This window comes from Myotis daubentonii, chromosome 2 (assembly GCF_963259705.1).
Source record: "Myotis daubentonii chromosome 2, mMyoDau2.1, whole genome shotgun sequence".
Lineage (NCBI taxonomy): Eukaryota > Metazoa > Chordata > Mammalia > Chiroptera > Vespertilionidae > Myotis > Myotis daubentonii.
This window is the reverse complement of record NC_081841.1, coordinates 203,249,488-203,276,347: the sequence shown is the minus strand read 5'-3', so window position 1 is coordinate 203,276,347 and position 26,860 is coordinate 203,249,488. Positions and strand designations below refer to the sequence as shown.

The 26,860-nt window shown below is 38.9% G+C and overlaps 1 protein-coding gene across 21 annotated transcripts in view; it reads left to right on the top strand.

The window, feature by feature from the left end:
• Window positions 1-26,860, top strand: part of NRG1 (neuregulin 1) — a 200,690-nt gene that overhangs the window by 169,372 nt on the left and 4,458 nt on the right. For 6 of the 21 annotated variants that reach the window (XM_059685453.1, XM_059685452.1, XM_059685449.1 and 3 more), the window contains 6 exons: window positions 7,001-7,059; window positions 14,214-14,237; window positions 19,125-19,227; window positions 20,816-20,942; window positions 23,258-23,388; window positions 24,196-24,402. In XM_059685453.1, the coding sequence (XP_059541436.1) occupies window positions 7,001-7,059; window positions 14,214-14,237; window positions 19,125-19,227; window positions 20,816-20,942; window positions 23,258-23,388; window positions 24,196-24,402 (651 nt within the window). Of the gene's footprint in view, window positions 1-6,346; window positions 6,415-7,000; window positions 7,547-14,213; window positions 14,238-19,124; window positions 19,228-20,815; window positions 20,943-23,257; window positions 23,389-24,195; window positions 24,447-26,550; window positions 26,693-26,860 lie in introns of those variants that run through there. The other 15 variants (XM_059685454.1, XM_059685451.1, XM_059685447.1 and 12 more) reach the window with 11 other exon arrangements.

Sequence of the window (26,860 nt, the reverse complement as noted above, 5' to 3'; positions counted from 1 at the left end):
AATCAGGTGCACTGACTAAGTCGTCTCAATAGCTTTGCTTTCTTTGTTCTAAAACCAGCCAGAGAGCCATGTGTAGCTACTGAGCTCCTTCTCTGAAGAGGGCTCTGTGCCGGTGCCTAATATGAAGTCATGAACAAACCATGTTGGTCTCTGCTTCCATGGAGTCTATAGGCTATTGCAAGTAAAAAATGCATTTCAAGTAATTAATTTCATTGTAGTTATAGGTGTGTCCAGGGCTGTGAAATATATGTAGGGAACTAAGGGAATGTATAATGAGGGCCCTCAACTAGTCAGAAGCAGAGACCAAAAAAAAAAAAGGGTCTGCAGCCCTCACTTTGAGAAGCATATAGTCTATTTAAAAATACAATGCACAGTTTTTTTAAATGTATTTTGAGTGATATAAGTAAAATGTGAATATTTAGGTGTTTCTTCAAACAAATGCAGCTAGTGGAGTAGATAAAATGGCAAAGCCCTAAATTTACAAAGTTCTGTTTGATGAGACAGGAAAAGACATTCTCTGAAGAGGAAGACCCAACCACACATTAGCAGTCAATATGTCATTGTGTCAAGCGCGATGTGGAGATGTATGGGATGTGGATTGATCCCATATCCCATTGAATTGTTTGACCCCAAACTTACAGATACATCATGTAGAATAAACAGTGGCAGGGCTTTGGTGTACAGATGAGCATTTCAGCACAAGCTGTGCAAACAGAGCTTTGGGAAGGGCACCACAAGGTTCAAGCAAGGATGGGTTAATCCATAAACACTGCCATCCTCATTATTGTGATTCTGTGTCTTAGACACTGAAAGACAACATTGGAGGGCCAGGGCAACTTGGATTTTTTCCCCTCAGTATTTGCCCATGAGTCCAGTGTGGCCACCAAGTGTATCCTTTTATCTCATGAATTGAGAGTCTCCAGATCATCATAAAAAAGAAAAGGGATGATATGTATTAGCTGGACGGAGATAGGGAGGTATATGGTTGGCTCTAAAGGAAATGCTATGGGAACATTTTATATTTGATTTTTTTAAATGATGTTGAAGAAGACATTCCCTCGAGAAAATAAATGTCTTTTGCAGATGATGTCATAAAAAACACTGAAACACAAATTAGAAAAGCATATACAAACTTCTAGGAATTTCCCTTAAAGGCAGATAACAGAATGAAGGTCATCTTGGAAAAATGCAGACTAATAGTAACAGTACATTTGGGAAAGAATAATCTACAACACAGATTCTCAGCCAGTGAGTGGGTGAGGTCCAGCCAGAACGCTGAACAGGCAAAGGGGTGATAAAAGTCTGTGTTTGCAATATAATCCTGTAGACAAACACCAGCACTCTTTGAGCTCGTGTTCACACTGCCAACTCCAGTTTGTTCAGAGTGAGAACAAAGGTCTGAATATCTAACACTTAACCCCGCTGATATTCTTCAATGTCTAGTTGTTGGTATTTCGACTACTTGGTATTTATAAATATAGACACCAAAGAAATCATTTCAGATGTTTCACAATATGAAGGTAATAACCAAACTAGTACTGAGGTAAAGCAAAAAGACAAAAAGGACACTTCCTTTTTAGACAAGGTATTTAAAATTGTCCAAATATGTCATTGTAGCGTGATGACTAAAGAGAAAGGAAATATCAGAAGTGGACCTTGTTTGCCTTCTCCTAACTCATCAAGGGAAGGCCTAATGAAAATTAATGAAAGAAAGGAAGGGGGGAATGGAGGGAGGGAGGGAGGAAGGAAGGAAGGAAGGAAGGAAGGAAGGAAGGAAGGAAGGAAGGAAGGAAGGAAAGAAAAAAGAGAAAGAGTACTTAAGGATGATTTATAACTTGACCATACATTTATAAAATCCAAAAAAACATTTATAATGGTTTATAAATTTAGCAAACCCTAAATAACCAGGAATTGGGGGTTCTGTAAATATCTTTGAATATATTTAGCATCCCACCAAAAAATGGGAAATAATTTGTTCAATTAGAATATAAAAAATACAATGAACACTAAATTGATTTTCAAAATACATGACTTTATGGTCAATTATATAGTAACTATCTTAGGATTTTCACAGTATAATAAGTTTATCATTAGGGCAGTTTTTATTTTACTGATGCTGTGTCCAAGTCGTGGTTACTAGATTGTACTACTTTATTGAACCCTAAGTAAACTGGTATTTCAGTAACAGGGTTTAAATTTGAGGTAATAGACTTATCATTAAAGAGTTTTAGAGTCTTTTCAAATTCTCAACACAATGGTAAAGATTTCTATTTAGGGGAAGGAGTCTGTGAGGAGGGTGCTGAGAGCCCCTATAAAAGAGTTACTTAGGAGTCTATAGAAGAGAATCTGTCGTAAACTAAAAAAATAAAAGAAGTTCAATATTGACCTGTAGTTGGCAAATCAGTTGACTATATGAAATTCTCTTTGATACAGTTTTTACTGAACACTTCAATCTGATCCTATAGTAGGTTCAGTTTAACAGATATTTTATGAGAGCCCTTTATGAGCTGGGCACTGTGCTAAACATTAGAGATAAAATTATCAAAATGTGGTCACTGTCCTTACAAAAAGATAATCACAACATAAACAGATAAGGGAAGTCAAAGAGATGGGGACAGGGTCCCATTTGAGAGCCTGAGAGGGAATCCATACCCAGGTGTAGAAGTGGGGAGATGGGGAGCTGCAGGTCAAGGTCAGTTGGAAGAAGTGATACTTAATGTTAGACAAACTGTCTGTGAATTTTCGTCTCAATAAGAACAAATATAAATGTGGGGGAAAGGACACATATGTAATAACTTAATAAAAAATTTAAAAAAAGAACAAATATAGAAAAAAGATCACATCACATTATGAGCAAATACCAAAGTAAAAAAAAATATATATATGTCTTTCCATCTTCTAATCTAATCAATGGAACAAATGATATATGTATTTTTGAAGCTACAGTAGAGGGTTGATTGTTATTCAACCAGGTTCTTCTAAGAAATAAAATTCTTGGATTTGCTCAAACTCATTCCAAAGCATATTGTTCAAAATCAGATTAAATTTAAGGTATTCTTATCTCCCAGGAAAGTGATAGATTGGATGCTTAGCATATAATGCTAATATAGCAATAAGTTAGAAGGCAGACAGTCTTCCTGTTCTTTTAGAAGTAATTCCATAGACTTGATTCAGGGCGTATAGAGCAGATGAGTTTTCATTTTTGCACATACTTTTTCTACACAATCAATGCAGTCTGCAGTCTGCTTATGCGGAAAATCAGTTTCCACTTCCGTCCATTTGATTTGGCAACAGCTCTTGGTATCCACAAAAACTACACGATGACTGTTGTTGCTGAACGCCTGAATTGCTTGGGAATAGGTTTTGAGATTTGTCTTACCTCCATGGTTGTCTTAAAACTTTATTCTATCAAAATAGATTTTTTAGAAGTCCTTGAGTCCTTCCTGACTGGTAATGCATTCAAAAGAAATGACGTAGGGGTTTTGGCACAGTGATTCCACGTGCTAGGATGAGCTTCCATTCCCAGTACTGTTATGGTAAAAGAAACCTTTGAGAATCGCTTAATTAAATCTTTTAATCTTATCACTGAGAAAAACTAAGGCCCAATGAAGCCTAGTGGGCTGCTCACATCCAAGATGTGATGGTGCCAGGATGCTGCGAGCCTTAGTCTTCATCTTCCAAGGTCAGGGTCACTGACACCTTACGCTTTAATGTACATGCAAATCTCCCGGGGATCTTGATAAAATACAAACTCTTCTTCAGTAGTTCTGGACTAGGGCCTGGGATTCTGCATTTCCACTAACAAGAACCAGAAGATGCTGGTGCTCTTGGTCCATGGAGCACACTCTGAAAAATAATAAGGCTTCACACTGGGAAAATGTATCTGAGTGAAGATCAACATTAGTGAAAGGATAGTTCTAGCTTAGACATAGCTGATAATTCCAAGAAGAATGGGCATACCTTAAGCTCTAGTGTTACTGTACCAAATATTCTGTATCATCTTATGGTAGAGATAAACCACCATCCCATAATGCTAGTTTCCTGGGAAACATCATTATAGAATTTCATACCGTTTATAAAATTGATTGGGTGAGATTTTTTTTATCCCCTTCACCTGGTTGTTCTGTGCCCTCTGATCTCAAAACTGTCATCTAAGATGCATACATGATAATAAATGTATATTTCTTCTCTTAAGAGACTCATAAGTGCATTCCTGACCTCAAATAGTTATAGTTCTCTCTCTCTCTCTCTCTCTCTCTCTCTCTCTCTCTCTCTCTCTCTCTCTCTCTTCTCTCTTCTCTCCTCTTCTCTCCCCTACACAGACACACAAACACACATTATTCACATATCTTATACTGAGTTCTTTGTATGAAAAAAGTGGATTATTGTGTGAACAATATTAGAATTTTAATTTTTTTTTCAAGAAGGCAAACAGGTAAGATGAAATAATCATTGTAGAATACATTTAGTTCTGAAATTACCTGCTTAATTACAGGGTATGTCTATATGGATTTATAGTCCTGGTTCAGAAACAAATACACAAAAACCCCAAATACTTTCAAAATTTATGTCAAATACATTATATGGAAAGTAGGTTTCCATGCATTATTCTTGTATATATATGAAGACATTCTTACTGAAGCATGTAGAGTGATGTCTTTATGAGAAGTAACCCAGCCTCAAAGGTTATAGTTTTTATTTCTTTATTTCTCTGAGTAGATCTTCCTCTATTTACTGAAGCAAAAATATTCTAACCAAAAATAACCAACTAATTTATATAAAATTGACTTTGAAGAGCTCAAAAGGGCCATATCAATCAATACAAGGTGTTTGTTGTTAAGCTCATTGATATTATTGTTAATGATCATTTATACTTTAAGTTTACACGGGTACACGTGAGGCTGAAAATTTGGAACTGCCAGTATTTTATCTTTCATGCCATTCTTCATAAAGTAGGAGAATCAGATGTGCCAAATCACGTGATAACATTTTTTGGCATTTAATTTGGCTTTAAGGGGAATTTTTTAAATCATCCCTGTATTAGTAAAAATAAATAGTTTTGTTCACTTCTCTTTGATGCCAAAAGATAGTGTTTACTCTTATTTACTCTGGAGAAGAAAGGGTTGTGTGTAAATCATGAGGTATGTGCTGTTAGTACTCAATTGCATTAGGTGCTTTGCATGATGTTTATGGTTTATATAAGCTATTAGTAATAATCATGGCCTTGGGTGTTGAGCATCTGTAAGTATATTTGCTTCTTAGAATCTTTCGATGGCCCTAGTAACACTAGAGCTTAAGGTATGCCCATTCTTATTAGAGCATGATAGTGGGTAAAATGAATTCAATCTGAAATGCTTTTGTTACTGGAATAACAACACAAAAAGAGTAGTTGTAAAGGACTTCCATATTTAGGGACAATAGCTCCACTACAAGAACAATAGTATATCAATTCTAGAATTTTGATAAGTGAATATATGTGAGTGAATGAAATTTAAATTTTATACAATTTCCAAATAGTTTTACCTCAAAAGCAAAATGACATCAAGTACTACTGTAGAAGTGTTAATGTTTAAGTGTTAAAAATGTATTTGTATTTAGAATAGTTGAATGAAATGAAATTTGTTCTGATAAAAATGGGCCTCTTTCACTTTCAACATTAAAAATGAGACCTAATATGTAATATATATATTTAATACAGGGAATGTAGTTTCTCTTGTCAGTAATCATTAGGGTGCGAAAGTGCTCGACTTCCAGTGCAATTTGATGACTTAACTTATAAAAATACCTATGAAATAAGTGCAAAATTGAATGTTTATAAAAGTAAAAGCTCAGAATGATTTAAATAATTGAAGGTTATGGGCTCTCATGTAAGCTCTCACCAAAACCAGTGTTTTGTCTTGTTTTTAAGTTATTTTCAATGACAGCTGGCAATGCAATATTATATTAGTTTTAAGTGTAAACATAGTGATTAGATATTTATATTCCTTACAAAATGGTCACTCTTATTAACATAAGAAGAGTCAAGGATCAGAGGCAACTAAGGAGATGCCAAAGGGAAAATGAATTAGCTGCCCGGGTCTTGCCAGCCCCATCCAACTTTTCAACCTCACTCTAGTTAAATTTCAGTTAACTTATGAAGACTGAAGCATTTCAATAACAACAAGAATATATACCCACAGTTTTCATGGGACGTGGTTTTCTAAATGTTTTTTGTCTTTTCTTTTCTTTATGTTGTTCAGTCACCGGGTCATTTGTAGGAATCTCCGTTTTCCGTAGGAGGAAAATTGCCAGTCTGAAAGTTCAATGTCCTTAGCGTTCTATTGCTTATCACATTTTTGCCCTCTAGGTGCCAACCTGGATTCACTGGAGCAAGATGTACTGAGAATGTGCCCATGAAAGTCCAAAACCAAGAAAGTATGTTAAAATAATCTGAAATTTGCTTTTTTCCCCAAAACTACAGCAACAAGCACTACCACTTGGTGTTTTTACAGCTCAGTTGTAACGGATTCCTTTTGTTCGAATTATGGTTTCACCGCTCGGGGCATAAATCATTGAATCTGACCTTGTTCAGCTGTCTCACAACTTGGGCCCGAAAGGTCATCAATTTAAAAGAATGACCCACCAGGGTGTCCAGTGATGCTGGCAACCATGGCGGGCAGGCCAACCAAAAAAGCGTCCTTCCAAATGCTGAGTGAAGTTATCAAATGGCAAACCGAGATGATGTTTTAATTTTAGGTGGCTCCCTTTGAAAGAAAGCAGTCACTTAAAATACCGGGATCTTCCTGTCATACAAACACGAGGACCGCATTTGGTCCAGATTTCTAACCCTTTGGGGGAAACGCCAGAGCCTGAAAACCATGATTAGGACAAAGACTCCGTTCCTGAGGGTGAACTCACCAAGTTCGGTCAAATGACACTGAAGGAGCTTCTTTCTAGCATATATTCACCTCTTCTCTTTTTCTCTGTTTTTTCTACCATTGTTTTTTGTTTCTTCTCTCAGGTGCCCAAATGAGTTTACTGGTGATCGTTGCCAAAACTACGTAATGGCCAGCTTCTACAGTACGTCCACTCCCTTTCTGTCTCTGCCTGAATAGGAGCATGCTCAGTCGGTGCTGCTTTCTTGTTGCTGCATCTCCCCTCAGATTTCACCTAGAGCTAGATGCGTTTGACCAGGTCTAACATTGACTGCCTCTGCCTGTCGCATGAGACCATTAACAAAAGCGATTGTATTACTTCCTCTGTTCATGGCTAGTTGGCTCTGAGAACCTAATAGGTGTGTGAGGCTCCCAGTGTTTCTGAAACTGATATTGAATAATGTGATACAAAATGATAGTCCATATCGAGCAGTACATTTATAATAAAGGCATTGAAAAGTCTCACTTTTATTGATAAAATAAAAGCATTCCACTGAACAGTCCATCTTCTTTATAAAATGACAACATCCTGAGAAAGATGTTGCTAAGTTGTAACCAGTATGCACTTGAAATGATGGTAAGTTAAATTTGGTTTCAGAATGTATTTATAACGAATAAACATAATAAAAAGAGTTCAGATGTTTTTCTTCATTAACCAGCAGTTTGCATTTAGGTATAAAAAAAAACACTGAGTAGGAAAATTAGTAACAAACAAACATTTCACCGCAAATGAGAGAGCCTGGCTTCTATTTATGTTGCTTAGGAAATAAGTGATTCAGAACTAGTTTAAATAATCATTTGATTATGTTAGCATATCTTTATTGCTAGTTTCAATGGTAATTTTAAGGGAAAATAGATTTTTTAATATTTATTATTTACTTTGAAATATAACAGTTCACCTCTAGATAATATATTTCTGTTCTTTTTTAAAAATAAATTTTTATTGATTTCAGAGAAGAAGGGAGAGGGAGAGATAGAAATATCAATGATGAGAGAGGATCATTGATCGGCTGCCTCCTGCACGCGCCTCACTGAGGATTGAGCCCACAACCTGGGTATGTGCCATGACTGGGAATCAATCTGTGACCTCCTGGTTCATAGGTTGATGCTCAACCACTGAACCACACTGGCTGGGCTAGATAATATATTATTTAATGCAGAACTGAGAAATGTTAGTGGGTTTCTATGGCTCCATGAACATCATTCCTAAACAATGCAATTCATGTTGCATATTATGGCATGGATAACTGAACTATGTACTTGTCATTCTATTGTGAATTGGGACTATAGCTTTTAATACTGGGGCTTCCAAGGTATTGTATTTAACATGGATTCCATAAAGCTATTCATTTAGATCAAAGGTTGACAATTTTTTTCTGTAAAGGATCAGACAGTAAATACTGACTTAACTCTACCATTGTGGCACAAAAGCAGCCATAGACAATGCATAAAGTGATGAGCATGGCTCTGTACTATTAAAACTTTATTTATAAAAAGCAGGCAGTGGGCTAGATTTGTCCACCTCTGATTTAGAGTATCAGTTGCTCGCCCTGCATATAACACATAGCTCATTGCAGTGTAAATTTATGTAACACAAGAAACAGTGATAGGAGCTGGTCATCTGGGGGCTCTAAAAGAGTGGATTTATCCTTATTCAGATGCACGCAACGAATAAGATTCAGTCCCTCAGGTTAACAGTCCTAGAGTAATAAGTGCCATTGATAAATAAATTTCCTGTGCATCAGGGGGAGATTAGACCCATAATATTGAATCATTCATTGAGTGAAATGGTACTAATTATATATTTACATGGGCTACATATCAAATATTATTTTTCGGCCATTTTCTGTTGTAAAAAATTGGTAAATTGATATTACTAAATTTTCAAATGCAATCTTCACTTTGTTGACAAATCTTGAAATCATATGCATTTAGTGAACAGAATTTTTCTCTCCATAGCTATAGATTAATTTTTCAAAAGTAGATATGATGGAAAGTGAAAATAGAAGGAAAATAAGAGAATTTATATATTAAAGCCATTCCTTTCAGAAATTATGTGTTGGTATTCAAACAATATAGATTTAGCAAGTCCAGGTAACTGTATAAATGCAATGAAATTATACTTTATAATTTAACAAAAATTCTGAACATTTGCATTATACTAAAAATTTTGGTGTTATATCGTTTTGTTGGGCACTGAAGGCAATATTGGGCCACTGCATAGATAAAAGCATTAAAAATGGAGACATTTCTAAAAATAATAATGCCATTGGATCTGACGGTTATAACCAGAGAAAATATTCTCAACTTCTCTTTGAGAGCATTTTCTGTCCTAAGATATTATTTAAAGATCCACACTGTGTATTTAATCAAAATGTGACTCCTTGAACAAACTCTTTCGTGAGCTTTTGGAAGACATCCAGAAAAGCAACATTCCCATTTAACCTGATTTAACAAAGATCGATCAGAAGCACATTTATGAACAGAATCTGCAATGACTGTGCATTGGTGCTGCCTCATGCCCAGAAAAGCAAGGCCATCTGATCAGAAACTGCTTCCCAAACTTGTCTAGCCCAGAGTTAATTTTCTAACCTCCGTGTCGTAAATTCTCAATGTTTATTTCTGCACACTCCCCCGTAAAAGACAGGAAAATAGATGTTTGCTGTTCTAAGAACTTTATGTTCAGTAGCAATGAAGGCTGCACAGAGAATAAAAAACATCGCCACAGTGGTAATGTTTAAAATGTACTTGTTAGTGTTCATAAAGTCTAAAACACAGGACATAAATTTTAAAAGAAATGATATTCCCCAGCTTTAAAGAGAATCATTTTTTTAACTTGCCAAACCACATTTCCAGTGGAAAAATAATGTTCCAAAAGAATGTCCAACTTTTACAATGCTTATTAACACATAAATTACATTATCAGGATTTGATGCAACTTTTCTAGTTAGAGTTTCCTATGGGGCCTTTTATTGATTTATCAGAACTGATTTAAATTATAAAAAGAATGGAACAAATGTTTATTTTATATGGCTTTTGTGAAGGCAGCCATGTGCCTTGAAATAAAACATATTTATAGTGCTTCCTAGGAAAATATTGCCAAGGCTAGTCAGCTTCAAATTTAACCTATGGACACAATTCCTACTTCAAAGGATTGTGTTAGTGTGTGTGAGTGTGTGTGAGTGTGTGTGTGTGAGTGAGTGAGTGTGTGTGTGTGTGTGTGTGTGTGTGTGTGTGTGTGTGTGTGTGTATGCAGGCAATCCATAATCAATTTATAGGCTTTATGGAGAGGGGAATAAAACATTGAAGGCTCCAGTAGTTAGAGGAAGTATGGGGCGAGTATGTCATATATAAACTAACATTTTATAGGAAGTAATTACAGAATAGCCCAAACTATAGAATACTTTAAAAGAGTGCAGTTTTAGAACTTTTGGCCTATTCTCAGAATGACTAAATTTAGCAGATATCCTTAAAAATAATTTTGAATCATAGGTTACTGCTGCACAAATTACTTATGTTGATTTCGAAATCTTTAAAAGCAAGTTATTCATTCATTTATCAAACATGTATCTTGCTAACAGTAGAATAAAGGCACATCAATCTCCGACAAAATTATCATGAATTCCACCAGAGGGTAGTGAGATTTTGCTGTGTGTGTGTTTGTGAGTGTGCTCTTGTACACATGGAAACCGGAGTAAGGAGAGAGTCTCCTATTACATTTGTAAAGGTAAGTTGAAAATTAAAAAGTGAGACATGAAATTGGTCCCGTTTAGAATTGACATTGACAGAACTTTAGAAACCTCAGAAGTGCAGGAAGGCAAGACAATACACAAGTCTCTCAGATTATTTCCATAAGGAGACCCAGGACGTTAAAGAATAAAGTCCCGAATGTCTTCAAATTTTAACAGAAACCATAATTGCATGAACATGTAACTTTGGTCAAAGAAAGTTGTTTCATTGTTCATTTCACTAATGGAATAGAAAATTTAAATTAACCTGCAGGTTAATCAGTTTTCTTCAAACAATTATAAAATCCTTTATAAAGCAAAGGATTAGTGAGTCAATATTTAATAGTTTCTGAAGACTCTTGGATTTAAATTAAATTTTTATATTGCTTACTGCACAGCAGGAAATCACATGTAGAAAAGGAAACTGAATTGTTTACAGTAACCTTTGTGTTTTTGAATTATTAATTTAATTTGAAAATGGAGTGGCTAGGCAGACATTCAATAGGAAGTGTATGATGCATAATGAGCCCAAGCCAACATTAGATTAAATAGAATAGATAGAAAGTAATAACCTCTTTATGAAATGAAAAGTGTTTGTGTATTATTTTTTTCTTGACTCACAATGAAGAAATGTAGCCACTGATAGTAAAAATAAATTACAGGAGTGTTTGCTCCAGGTCTAGAATGACTGATGCATGTTTCCTCTGCTTGTTTCCTTGTTAGGGCTTATGGCCAGAAGAGATTCCAATTTTAAGTACCAATTTCCCTTTGAATTATTTGAAATTGGAGCTGCCTGATATGAATGACTTCCCATGAAATGAAATTATAGTTAGGCTCACAGACTTACCTATAAATGTAAATGCAGTAATATGTATGCATGGGCATGCTACTAATTTTATTGAAGACTTAACCAAGCTTTCTATGCACCTAATACAGATCATTAGCAGTGTTCACGTAGGCATGGAGTAATGATTCTCTGGGAAGAGTTTCTGTAGATATTTCTTGATTTTTTTAACCCTTAAATTGTTACTGACTGGTAGGAGCAAAAGGCAAGAGATAGAGAGAGTTTTAGGGAGAAATTTTGAGTCACATCCTCATGAAAATGTGTAAGGAAATTTATTATCACTCCCTCCAAACATGAATTTTCATACCTGGTGTTCCAAAGTTTACATGAAGGGAACAAATTGAAGAGAAAAATAAAAAGAAAGTCCATTTGTCAAATTGTTGCACAAAGGCAAGAGACATTTGTTTTGATTTGAATACATTTGTTTTGCTGTGAACATCGTGCAGCCAAATCAACCCCATATCCTCTGGTTTTTAATTTATGAAAAATGTAGTTATTTGCCTGAGTACCCTGGACCCAGGCAGAGGGACTCCCTATTATATCTAGTGCCTTTCTCTATCATTGCTACTCAATGAATTATTTGATTTTTTTTTAAATCTGTGAAACCTCATTTTCTTAAGAGGTGGCGAGTTTTTAAAGTCTAAATTCTTGAGGTATCCCAGGAGCTTTCAGAGTTTTCCTGGCTATGAAATTAGTCAAAAGTAAATCTCCACGCAGTAACTGGCCCAAGGAGAACATCCAGACGAGAATGTTCTCCAAGCTGTTAAACCCTTTGGCCACTGGCCGACCCATTTCACGGCTTCTTTGTTCCATAGGGTCACCCTGTGAGGCATGTGTCAGTATCATAAGCATTTTGTCAATGAGCAATTAACTTGTCCAAAATCACTGAACAGGCAAATGGCAGAGGCAGGACCTGAAACCAGGAAAGCTCCAGCTCTCTTAGCTCCTACCCTTCCCTCTCTGTAGGAGGCGCTTTGTCCAGGCCCAAACTGATGGCTTTGTAAGAGAAGTCCCTCTATGCCAAACTTAAGAGGTGTTTTTTTCATATTGGTGGACCACCCTGGTGTCTCTTTAATCAGGGATCAAGGGGAGGAATGTAGACGCCTGACTTCTGTTTTCATTCTGGCCCTGCCTCGCCATCACACTATGGGCTCCTAAAGGGCCCCATCTGGTAGAATTTGATTAATCATTTTTGTTTCAGAGATGGAAAGTGTCATTTCTAGAGCTTTTTTCTTCTTTGCCTGATGTTCCCCCTCACCCATTTAAGCCCATGCAGGTCCTGCCAGGCCTGCAATCCTGGCGCCTCTGTGGGAGCGCAGGCTGGGGGCTCACACCTCTGAGTTCCCTTCCTGGCCTGCCCTTGCGTCCTCTGGATGCCTGTGCCTGTCTCAGAGCTCAGCACTGTGGAGTGATCATCTGATCGGCTCTCTGTTATTTGAGGGAGTAATAAAATGAACTAAAAGCTGCAGGAATTTATATTCTCCCTCACCCCCCCCCTTTTTTTTTTTAACAATTTGAGAAAGGCATTAGGTGTTTGCTGTGCCATACAGGAATGACGGGGGGAAACTGGAAGCAGGTTCTGATGCCCCAGTGCCCTCTCTGGTTTGGGAGTAGAAATGTTTGTTAATAGCACACGAGGGGTGGCGAAGGTAGAAAGTTAGGAGACAAGGAGATAGAGTTGTTTTTTGTCTTTGTTTTTGTTTGTTTGTTTGTTTTTTGTAATATATTTTATTGATTTTTCACAGAGAGGAAGGGAGAGGGGTAGAGAGTTAGAAACATCGATGAGCGAGAAACATCCATCAGCTGCCTCCTGCGCACCTCCTACTGGGGATGTGCCCGCAACCCAGGTACATGCCCCTGGCCGGAATCGAACCTGGGACCTTTCAGTCCACAGGCTGCTGCTCTCTCCACTGAGCCAAACTGGTTAGGGCTTGAGTTTGTTTTTTATTAGTAATTTTAAAATTCTTACCCAAAGATGTTTTTTTTGTTTTAAAAGAAAGAGAAGAAGGGAGAGGGAGAGAGAGAGAAACATGAATTGATTGCCTCAAGTAGGCATCCAACTGGGGATTGAACCCCCAACCTGGATATGTGCCCTTACTAGGAATTGAACCCTCGACCTTTCAGTGTACAGGGCAATGCTCCAACCACCTGAGCCACACTTGCCAGGGCAAGGAGACTGTGTTTTTAAAAATCAACAAGAAAGATGAGAGCATAATCAAAGAAAAATATAAATCCAATATAATAAAATTTTCAGGCCAAATTTTTAAACTCATGGCTTCTATTCCTGGCTCTGCCACTGTGTGTCTTAGGGGAAAATAATTTCATCGACCTGGAACTTTGCCTCTACCTTTTAAAAAGACAGGGATGAAATAATGCCAAATGCCTTTTGTAATTATAAATATGATATTTCTATTCCTAAACAACATGGGAGCAGGAGCGTAGAGAATAGTTCAGCTATACAACTTCTCCCACAGTAAGGTCTTTTAAGGGTTAATAAAGTCTCAGTGTGCCGGTATTTGCACACTCCTTGAAAGAGAAGTTCCCTTTGTGGACTCCTGGGGGCGTACCTGAGCACTGCTTCACTAACAACCACCATTTGTCCTGTTCAATGTGCACGCACAGAGAGACGTAGTAGTCATGTGTAATGTGTTTTGGAGTGCAGTGTATTACTCTTTTCTGAAACTTTTTCCCTTTCTTTCTTTTTTTGTCAACTTTCTGCATTGGCAGAGCATCTTGGGATTGAATTTATGGGTATGGACCAATCATCATTCCTTTTAGCCTGCAGAATTTAGAGCCTATGAGCTGAAATCTTTTTCCCTTCCTACTCTTACCTTTCAGTTCCTAACTAATTTCCTTTTTCTTTAGAAGGGATCATACAGCTATAACTAAAGTGATTGTTCCACTTTCAATCTATGATTAGTTTACCCAAAATGTTATTGAGCACGGCAGCTTTTAGATTCCCAAGCTTCACTTAGAGTTTAAAATCACCTCACCTGCTGCAAATTCACATACATCCCACCTTCCTTGACCCACTGATTGGATCTGGCCATGATGTTATTTAAGAGCTGGGGTAAGTTGGAATGACATACAAGGCTACAGGAGGAAACAAACCAGGGGCTTAAGAACCAAAGAAGTTTTAAATATTACACCCTAAAAAAAACAACAACACATCTTAGACTGATGGGAGTTTGACATACAATATAAAAATCATATGCAATATAGTAGAAACATAGAAAGCCCTTACATTGCAACACAATATGACATGAACAGACATGAATTGCTCTGATTTTCTGGAGCTATTCAAGCATGACTCTAGTCAGCTTCATTATCTCCTGAGCAAGGAAATAGAAAACAGAAAGATATAAGCCTTGTGCTATTTTAGGTGGAAATTCTAGTGCTAATGGAATTAAACTTGAGTCACTAAGATTATCCAGACAAGTAATCAAATACTGTAAACATCAAATATCTCCTAGGAGCATATGAATTTGGAGCATGCTCCTTCTGAAGGCCTCCGTCCTAAATAGTTGATAGAAAAGGTCAGTTTTGGGAGGAGGGGAAGCCGTGCTAACTTCCCAGAGGCTCCACTGCACAGGCACCAGGCCTCATGAACACTGCACACAGCCCTGAAATGGGTAATGGTCAACAGTGTCCTGATTAACAGAATACCTGCTCCCCATCCAGCTAGTGTCAGTGACAACATACAGGGAGGGCACCCTCCAACTGCTCTTTCATTTTGGCTGATAACCTCACAGTTGACAGCTAATGCACTTTCCAGTATTTGTGGGAAATGAGGCTGTCGCAGGCTCTCCCAGTTGCAGGAATAGAAACTCAATGAATTGTCCATTCCTCCAAAAATCTTCCAAGAGAAAACCATTTAATGAGAAACCCCCCGCATTTATATGTGGTCTTTGAACATCAGAGAACACCTCCCAAGAGTGAGAGGCAAGAGAGGGCCTACCAATGGCACTTGAGTGGCAGGTCGCCTACATGAGGGGAGTTATCTATATGGTTTACTTCCCTTGGGATAAAACATGACCCACTTCTGAAAAGGCTTATGAGCCTTTCCTGCACGAGGAAGAGCTTTCCACCATCACCTTCCTTCTTCTCCCCAACAGCATCTTTTCTACTTTATCACATCGGAGTCTGACTATAGAATTTATTATTCCCATTCCTGAGCAAGGAAGTGAGGTAAAGGATAGTTGAAATATACCAATTCGCCCTTAGTAAGATCGTAAGAGTTAATAAAGACTCCACAGTCCCAAGACTAGACCAGTCAACCCTTAAGGAAAGTCAGACCTTAAAGGTCAATTAAAACTGAGAAAGACAAGGCCTCTGTCTCCTGGCCTGGCCAGATCCTTCTGAAAAACATGCTCAATCTGATTCACTTGAATGTCCAGCCAAACCAAAGAGCAAAGTCTCAGCAGCTTTTCCACTCATTACGGCCGAGCTGCCAATTGGACCGAGGGCTTCTCTTTTTCAGCACTGCCTCTAATTTACTGCTGTCCTATTGACCCCATTTTACACTAGGAAAAAAATAAGGAGAAAAAAAAGGGGGTGGGGTATTTATATTATTTTCATCAAGTATTTTTCTCTTAACATTCATATTGTGGGGGCGACCTGACCTAGGAAATCATTGGAAAATCAAACAGAAACAGATGAGAAACATTGAAGGCAGTCAGTAAATGCTGATGGGAATACAGAATCCTAGTCCCACATCTGTGTTCTGTGGGCCTTGGCTTTCATGGGTCATCTTAGCACTTTTGCTTGACCCCTTGGCCTTTATGGTGCTGCCCTTTTATTTCCATGACTGATCTCACAGGGAAATGTGTGCCTTCCTACAGAACATAGGAAGAATGCCAGGTATTCACAAACCCAGGTCAAACTATTCTTTTATTATTAACCATCAAAAACGTGTCAAAAGAATCCCTGAGAGTACACGGGATGCTTGGTCTTCCTTTAGTCCTTGGCTAGAGCCCATGTTTTCAGTTTGCAGAAACCATTTCCCAGTGTTCCTAAAGATACGATGTTAAGATGTCAACGCAACCAAGCCCTTACTATTTTAAAAGAAGAAAAAACAGAGTGAGGGAAAAAGGACACAGAAGGCAGGGTCTTCATTTTCTTGGAAATAATACGTGTGCACTCCAATTTCTTAACCAGCTCGCAGGAACCAAAGGAACCTGGCTCTGCGTCCTGGGTCCCCTGGAGAACCCGCAGGGAGGTGCTGCCTCTGCTGCTTGACATAGATGCTAAATACTGACCTGGATGCCAGGTCATGGAGGAGGCTCCAGTGGCACCAGCTCACAGATTAGCACCCCATAAAATGTAATTCCCTGTCCTGTGGCTATGGGGGAGGAGAGGCAGCAGACACAAGCAATTAACACACCAGCATTCACATTCCACTCCTCACTTGACTTTTGCGGCACAAAAATATGTGACACCACTTTTATGTCTCCTGGTTCATTGTTGCACCGCAGTGCACCAGCTGCTTCGCTTCCTAATCGTGGCTTCCCTGTGCTGGCCAGCCTAGGTTAGGAGTTATGCTGTATGGGGTCACCCTTCCAACTTCGCATCCACCTGTGCTTCCTACCTGAGCATTTCCTCCCTCCGGTTTTCTTTTTATTTGTTTCTTTTCCCTCCCTTAGTATCAGGCATGCTGTGCCAGGGACTTCAGATGACTCCTCCACTTCTAACCTTGTTTTGCCTTGACCCTGACTGCCTCCCTCTCTCAGTCATTCTGTCAGTCTGTCTGTCCTCCTCGGTTTGTTTTTCCTTTCCACTTCCAACCCTTCTGGTTTGTTTTTGTCTAATCTCTGCGGCATTCTAGTCTTTTACCCACTGACTTCTGTTCTCCTCCTTCTCCTCCTGTTAATAATCAGTGCTCTATTAATTTGATTTGACAATGTTCCTGACCTGTTAACTGGAATTTGATTACCGTGGGCTTGGCTTGTAGGAAATGTTTTGTATAATGATAAGGTCCACTGTGTCACAGAAATCAAAATGCACTTTTTCATTTCAAGGAAACTTCCTGCAAATTGCTCTCTCTCAATAGAGAAAAGAGGTGTGGTCGCTGAGACTGAGAATGTCAACTGGAAATGTTCAGAAGGCCCATGTTGGTGCCCGGATAAGAGGCGTTCATTTGTATAGGGTGTCCCAAAATTCACGCAAGATTTTCAATTCAATTCAATTGCAAATCTTGCGTGAATTTGGGGACATCCTATATAATATCCCCCAGATCTTGACCAGCCTGTTAATCAGAAAACCAAGCACAGCTGACCCTGCTTGTTATGCACTGGTTGAGTTCTCTATCTCAGTGACCTGCAAACTAACTTCCAATTAAGTGTAATTAGACTGGTTGGAAGTTCAGCTCCTAAGGCAGTGGTTCTCAACCTTTCTGATGCCGCGACCCTTTAATACAGTTCCTCATGTTGTGGTGACCCCCAATTTCATTGTTACAAATTGAACATAATTAAAGCATAGTGACTAATCACAAAAACAATATGTAATTATATATGTGTTTTCCGATGGTCTTAGGTGACCCCTGTGAAAGGGTCGTTCGACCCCCAAAGGGGTCGCGACCCACAGGTTGAGAACCGCTGCCTATGGTATCAGGTTCACCATTAAGTCAGCCAACCTTGTTAAGAACCTGATCTACCATAGAATCAATCAAGTTGTCCACCCCCAAAAAACTAATTTGCAAATAGAAAGACTTTTATGCATAAGAGACTGGTTGCATTTGAGGTACAATAGTACCTTTACTTCAAAATTCTAACTCACACCTCCTTAGTGTAATCTACATTAGCTAATTTTCCATGTTGGTCAATGCAGGAATGTATAATCTATTCCAAATTACATATTATTTGTGCTAGTTATTCCTTTATACAGATAGAGGAGGAGTCTAAGTGCAATTGGTGATGTAATAATAATTGTCCTCCAAAGAACAACTCTTCACCTTTGCCCAGGACTGTCTTAGCCACCAGATTGGATTTTCTCTGATATAGTGTCTTGCTACTCCACATCCTGTGGCTTATGTTCACATTTTACTGTGAAATCATACGGATCCTGCCCTGATTTGGTTGCTCACTACAAGCCAAGCTCATGTTTGCAAATGTCTTTGAGTTTATTTCGTTAAGTTATAAATGGTTCTCTGTAAAGACCACTGGAATATACAATAGCTGGGAAATCAAAAGAGACGGGGGGGTGGAGAGAGAAAGGAAGAGAGGAGGGTCCCAGTGGTGCCAAACCCAGCTCCTTTTATTGGCTTTGATTCCTGTTGTCTTTGCAAGAGATGTTTGCAAGAGATTTTTTTAAAAATAAAAGTACAGTTTTAACCAAATAGTTATCTTATAATCAATGTTTATGATTTGCTAGTTTAATTCATATGTATCAATAGCTTATACTTAAAGTAATATTATGGCATACTGTTTTTTATTGTAAATGGCCCCATCTGGCTTTGTTGTTTATACTCACCACATAGAGCAGTGTTATGCTGTACCTTAAGTATGTCTGCAACAGTAATGAATTGTCACATGTTTATTTCTTGTGACCATGGATAGTGCCATGCAGCATGCCAACTGTTCAATTGTACGTCCGGGCAACGGTCAGGGGCCTTTGGTGACATCTGCTCTCGTCCCTTTCCAGAAGCAGAGGAGCTCTACCAGAAGAGGGTGCTGACCATCACTGGCATCTGCATCGCCCTGCTAGTGGTCGGCATCATGTGTGTGGTGGCCTACTGCAAAACCAAGTAATCCTTCCTCCCCGCGCTGCTCCCTCCTGACAGAAACCCATCTCCACAGCCCTGTCTTGGGGGAAAAGAAGGGGGGGAGACACCCCAGGAGGACTTTTCCCCTTAGTTTTTCTTCTGAATCATCCATTTGAGCACCTTTCCTAATCACATAATTAGAAAGCACTGCCTATTGGTGTGAAAATGCTGAGGAGACTTCTGATGAGTGGCCACAGCCCCCTGACCAGAGAAAGGGTGGGGCGGGCAGGCTTGTATGGGGCCCACACGTGTGCATGTGTGTGCGCATGTGGATGTGAGAGGAGGGTGGCGGGTGCAAGAAGTGCACGTGTCAAACACTGCTGGGGACACGTCCAGTTTGCAAGTACCATTAGAAGATAAAGGAAACACTTGGTGGCATTTGAGATGCCGTTTTCTGAGCATTATCCTGATTATTTTTTTAATTACATCCAATGAAGTTTCCAGCTCAGATGCTCATGAGTGTGAGATGTACAAAAGGAATCTTCTGAGAGGAAAGTTGAGGGAAACTTGTTTTGAAAGAACAAAAGGGAAAACATTAAAACAGATTTGTGTTCACTATTTTTGATCCTTTAAAGTGGGTCCATATTAACAAATGTAATCATTTTGTGACACAAATTCCCTCCACTTTCTGATGTATGACCTCCACTTCAAGTCTAAACAAATAGTAACAGTTTTGTTTTGTTGCTTCATCACATAAATTTTCTTGCCAAAGCAAGTCATGGGGATATTGTTATGATCTGAATGTTGTGTTGAGGAACGAAGACAGTGCTTTTAGTCCATAAAATCCAGGGTATAGATGGAGTTTTCCTACAACCCCAGAACTGTGTGCCAGAATTGAGTAAGCGACAGAGATAAGCCTTCATGGAGTCACCTTAAGAGTTATTTATTTGTTTATTTATTTTAAATCTTTATTGTTGAAAGTGTTACATAGGTCCTTCTTTTTTCCCCCTTAACCTGTTCCCTTAAGAGTCTTTTTAGATATTTTAATACCTCGTCATAAAAAAAAAAAAGTTGCCAAAGTACGATTCTGTTACAATTGTGCCCAAATCTACAGGCCAAATATGCACGTTTTCACTCATGTACAGTACTATGCGTGCACACACACCATGGATCACGCGCAGATTCAAAACTAACTGCGTTTTCCAAAGGCCAACAGGCAAAATTACAAATGAAATCAGCTCTGTCAATTGCACAGCGCAAGTTGTTACCTAAGACAAACGACCGACCACCTGTAAGACTTAGGCCCAGATGGGTGGATTACCGACGATGGGGTTTCAGCCAAATATCAACCCGACTCACCCCATCTTCTCCTCTGTCTGTCTTCTCTCTCAGCAGTCCGGTTTCATTTCTGTAAGAAGCCCGTTCGGCTCCTTACACCTATTGGTTACGAGAATGTGTGTGGTTCCGCAGCTGCCCGCAGGCAGTTTCTGAGATGAAATGGCACACCCTCCCTCCCCCCTCCCTCACCACCAAGCCACTGCCCGGGTTATCTGTTGGTGAAATAAGGAATTGACTGAGATAAGGAATGTAAGCAATAGAAAAAAGTAAATGCTCCCTTTTCCATACGCAGGAAACAGCGGAAAAAGCTTCACGACCGGCTTCGGCAGAGTCTTCGGTCCGAGCGCAACAACATGGTCAACATCGCCAACGGGCCTCACCACCCCAACCCACCCCCCGAGAACGTGCAGCTGGTGAATGTATGTTGACTCTGGCCGTGGATACGCTGAGCATCTCCCCCCTGTTCAGGCACCTTGCAGTTTATTTTCTAAAGCTCTTAGCTGCTGCCATTAATCTCCACGGCTTCCAGGAATCCAAGGATTTGCCAGGAGAAAATAATGGGGACATTTTTTAAAGTGGATTTGGTTACTGTAAAACCAGCACATTTCCTCCCCTAAGGTGTTCATTAAGGGGTTGGAATAATAATGTTGGGTTTGTTCTGCGGGGAGGCCGTAGCTGGAAGAAAGAAAAGAAAAACACAAAGGAAAATTAGAAAATGAATGATACAAGAATCAGAAGGAAATGTTTTATTTTTCTAATTTGGAAATGAAGGCTGCTCCAGCCTCTCACTGATTAGTACTGAGAACGGAGCTGAGGGCTTTAGAGTAATTTTATTGGAGGCTTCACCGTGCCTGATGATTTGCGGATTCTGATTTACAAAGGAAGAAATTAGGGCAGGAAAGGTCAAGTGACTTATCAAACTTGCTTCTCAGCAAAACTGGAGGAACATTTGCTTTCCTATTCCCTGACTCTGTCTACGTGATGCCACACCCTCCTGATGAAACCTACCCTTCACCACTCAAGTCCTTTGTTTAAAATTTACCAGGCTTTGAAATATAACTGAGTCATAGAATATTAGATCCCGCAAAGTCTTTCGATATCACCTTCAAATCTTCCTTTTTTTTTTTTTTTTTTAAGAGAGAAGGGCCAGAACTGGACTCAGTTTCCCTGGCTTTTGAAGTGTTGCTCTTTCTATTCCTATTCCACCCTCATTCTTCCTGTTTTCGTCATTTCTCTCTGATTTTTTACTTTTTATAAGCAAAGCTTGAAGATAGTATTGCACTACCATTTTCTATTCTATAGAAAAAGGTATATTTTGTGTGGAGCAAATATATCATGGACCCAAGTTCAGAGTGGGTGGTTTCTAAACCACCAGTAAGTCTTGTAACAGAGACCTACAGGAGGCTGGTAGAGTCAGGTGCAAATACATTAGGATGCTTTGCTGCTTCCACCCCCATCAGTGCTCACTGGAATGATCTGCATGGTCGATCAATGCATGCACTACAGACACACCTATACGCTGTCACTAAGAAAGCTACAAGATGTAGGAAGTGGAATGACTGCCTGGATTCCATTCATGGCTCACACACTGTGTGACTTTAGGCTTTAACCTTTCTAAACCCTATTTGTTCATCATGAAAACAGGCCTAAAAATAATACTTACTTCAGAATGTTCTTGCTAGCATTAAATAAGAGAACCTACATAAAACACTTAGCCCAGTGGCATATAAAGAGTGCTGAATAAGTGTTAAATGTTATTTTCATTAGATACACTGAGCTTACACTGCCTTCCAGGAGCAAGAGTGAAATGGTACCCAGACTGGAAGTAGCTCATTGTGTGACGCCACCATCTTTTCCTTAAAGCCAGCTAGCCGCATGTCCAGGGATTCCACATGGAATAGCCTTTCCTCCAAGAGAACCAGTTAGAATTTCAAGCATAATTCAAGTTGCATTTTGGGGGGTTTCCATGAATATATGAGGTTATTTCAGCGCTCACCGCCCATCAGATTACAAAGCCCTATTTCATCTGAGGGTATTCTTTTCTTTGCCTCATCCTCTATTTAACTTAATTTGGTGTAAATACAAATAGCATTTAAAACAACTTCAGAATGTGCCTCTCCTGCTGAGAAGACAGTAAATAGCTACTGTGATTTGATGATGAAAATGAAATAGAATGTACTTGCCCTGCATTTGGATCCTCTATGTATTATGTGCTTTCTCAGATGTGTGACCTTAACAATTTCTGTACATCCTTCCCATCTCTCAGTAGCCTCACTACTCTTACTACTGACAATTTAAAAATTCCAGTGGTATCATTTGGGCAACGTGGACACTAGGAAATTGTAAAACAGTGGTAGATCCAAAATATAGAGATTTTAAACAAATTCTTTCACTTGTAACAACCATGACAAAAAATGAATATTGGACAAATATTTTTACTGAATTCTAGTCATGTTATCAACTAGAAACAAACTAAAAAAAAATGGATAATGAGCAGTTATGACTGTAGGACCTCTATTGAGAACACGTCCAAAGAGTAACTTATTAACTCCACTCACTGAATCTAAAGGCCACAGTAACCAGAATAGGATTTTCTATCTGGACATTGGAGAAAAGAAATTTATTATGAAGAAATGTACTGTTTATTATGTGTACTAGAACAGATGTTTTTGTGTGTCAGTGCTAATGTTTTGACTTACCTGAATCTTCAAGTTGTGTCTCTTTGTTTATCCAGCAATACGTATCTAAAAATGTCATCTCTAGTGAGCATATTGTTGAAAGAGAAGTGGAGACATCTTTTTCCACCAGTCACTATACCTCGACAACTCATCATTCCACTACTGTCACCCAGACTCCGAGTCACAGGTATGAGAAAAAACAATTGTGTGGTTCCTCCGGGAATGAATTTTTGTCAATTTCCTTGTGCTGCCATTGCCTAAGAAAGGCACAGGACACATGTACGGGACAGTGAAGTATAGTTAAATGTATGCTGTGGGACAAAAACAGACTTTGGACATCACCTGGCTCTGCCATTTAATTGCTGTTTAAATTTGAGCCTTCATTTTTTTCATCATCAAACAAGGGGAAATGAGACCTACCTCAAGAGTTGTTCCCTATTTTAGAGATTGTCTTTACTCTTGCCCAACCACTCACTGAATTGCTATACTCGGAAAACTCTGTCTTAGATGCTACATCATACTTAGAAGTTGACTTCTCCCATTGATTGAATTGCCGTGGGAAATACACATGAGAAATCGATTAAATAGGTGAACCCTAAATTAGCAAATGCCCTGGTGACCAATATCTGAGTGCAACACTAGTGCAACCAAAGGCAACACTAGACTTCCAGATGTAGCTCACTTGGGCAAGTATTTCCTTAACCTAAGCTGTCAAGATCAGAATGATTATAAGAACACTTAGCACATAGTGATATTTGATAAATGTGTTGAATGAGTGAACAAATGAATAACCTGTGTCCTTACAAAACCAATCTAAATCAAGATCCTTTCTATAGCAAGTATCTTTATGACAATTCTATTCTGAGACAAGTTATGTTATAGTGAACTACTGATGCATGGATAATTTGAAATATTTGTCTGGTCATTCTTTTCATTTCCATTTTTGCACATAATTTTCTAAAAAATATCTTTGCCTTCCACATTTCCCCTCTAGCTGGAGCAACGGACACACCGAAAGCATCATTTCTGAAAGCCACTCTGTAATCATGATGTCATCAGTAGAAAACAGTAGGCACAGCAGCCCAACTGGGGGCCCAAGAGGACGTCTTAATGGCATGGGAGGCCCTCGTGAATGTAACAGCTTCCTCAGGCATGCCAGAGAAACCCCTGACTCCTACCGAGACTCTCCTCATAGCGAAAGGTAAAACTGAAGGGCAAAGCTACTGCAGAGGAGAAAGAACCCCAGTAAGCGAACCCCCATGAGCACCTGCGGTCTCACCTAAGGAAATCTACTCTAATGAGAATAAGGGGCAGCAGTTGCCTGTTCTAGGAGTGCTCCTAGTTGATGAAGTCATCTTTCTGTTTGACTGAACTCATTTCTTCTGAGCTTCTCACCTCGTCCCAGTGGCCAACAGGCAACAGACTCTTAACGAGCTGGAATGATTTGATGTGGAAGGTGCAGCCAACTTGGAGTTCCTAGGTCCGGCCTTAGGCTCAGCCCCACTCGGGATCTGTTTCCTCAGTTGTCACTTTAGAGAGATGGCACCAGAGATTGATAAGGACCCTTCTAGAATTCCAATTTGCCAGTTATCCAAACTCTGGTCGAACTGACCTCGTGTTCTCATGTGCTAACTCGTCTTACCTTCCAGCCTCAGTTAAATCAAATCAAGGGTTATGTCATTGCTGACTCTCATGGGGAACAACTGCTTGCGTTCCACCATAGATGATCCCTTTTATGAAATTCCAAGAAGGGATGAATAAATAAATCTTTTATATGCTGCGTCTGACAGTCTTCACAGGTGGTTTTCAAAGTAGATATTGCCTCTCATATGGCCCTTTATTCCAGAATGTTTTGGCTTTTTTTCTGGGGGTATTGGATTGGGTTGGGGAATTATAGCAAAGGTAAAATAAAGAACAGAGGAAAGTAAACTGAAAGAGATGCTTTATAGAAATACTAAATTTATAGATTCTCTATCCATTTTCACCTAAACTGGGAGAGAGTTATACCCAACCAGCATTTCTAGCCTACCAGTAAGCTGTCACTTGTTTGTTTTCAAATCCAGAGGGGTTTTGTCTGCTTGTTTACTGTATCATCTCAGTCTAATCTTTGACCATTTGTTCAAAGCTTTACATAATGTCAAATATGTATTTGGTATTTACATGGGTGGAAATAGTTTGGTAGACTCTTTCCACTCTTTGCTTGGGAAGTACTTAAGACAAAAGATGACCAGTTTGGGGCTTATAGGTCATATAGAACTTGCTAATCACTTCTCCAATGGCCTTTCTATGAAATATCCCAAACTGGTATTTCAAAGCTTTATGGAATTAAAGGTTGCTCTGTTCATGGATGAAAAATAAGGCATTGTCCAAAACTGGTTTAAAACATTACTCTTAGATATACATATAATTATACATTTATGTATTTAAAAAGTCTATCTATTCTGTTTTAGTCTTTTTTGAAACCTGAAAAGAGTTTAGGGATCAATTCTTTCTTACTACATGTGACATTTATCTTTAAAGAATGACATTTCCCTACTGTGGTAGACTTCCTTGAATATCCCAGATAGTCTCTAGAATCATGAAAAGATAAATCACTTTTATGTGTTTGGTTAAATTTGGATTAGCATTTCTCAGAGAGCTAAAGTTAAGTACTCATAAAGCAAAAAGTCTGAAGATTCAGGCCCCAAGTAGTTCAACCTCTAGACACTCTCCCATTTTAGACACAGCTAGGTCTCACATTCATATAACACTGAATCATGGCTGAAAGCAGGAAAGTTAATAGGTTCCTGTTAGCTAATGTTCCGATGGTGCTGTCCTGAGTCATCACAGGTCGTGTCAAATTAGACTCTGAGAACACCAATGTGAAAAAAAGAGTCATCTAGCGCTATGCATCGGTAACATTTTTATCAAAAGCTGAGAAATGTGACTGTCAATAAGCCACATGTCTTCTCCAGTGCCAAGTCAGGTCTTCTTATTTCCGGGGGGATAAAGCATGATATGGTAAAAACATTGCACTCAATGTCTTAACAAAAAGATTCAATGAGCATTATCAGCCATAACATGACATAAGGTAACATGGTACAGCAGACCTTGAGCAGTCACAAAGATGAGCCAAAGACTGATGCAGCTCTAAGCTTTGGAAGAAAGGTAGACCAGAGATTGATTAATATACTGTGAAGCCAATGTAAGGTTCTCTCAGGCTTACCTTTGGATGTCTTGGTCACTGGGATGGATAGTTGCAAATTGAATGTTAAGAAGTAGCATTTCATGGAAAAATTTAAAGCACACAAATATGTTACACTGTTATCAAGAATAAATCTAAGTCACTATGCTCTTTTTTTTTCATAAGACATAACCTTATAGCTGAGCTAAGGAGAAACAAGGCACACAGATCCAAATGCATGCAGATCCAGCTCTCAGCAACTCATCTTAGATCTTCCTCCATTCCCCATTTGGGCTTCATTCTCTAAGACCCCTTGGCCTTTAGGAAGGTATAGTATTTAAGTAATACTTCTTTCCCTTACAAATCCCTCAGCCTTGGTCCTTACAAACTAACAGGTTCCCAGGACCTCGTGCCCTCTAATCTTGACTCATATTTTTATTTACAATCATGATGAGATTGAAAATCCTTAAAGCTTTGATGAGCTAGGCCATGTAGC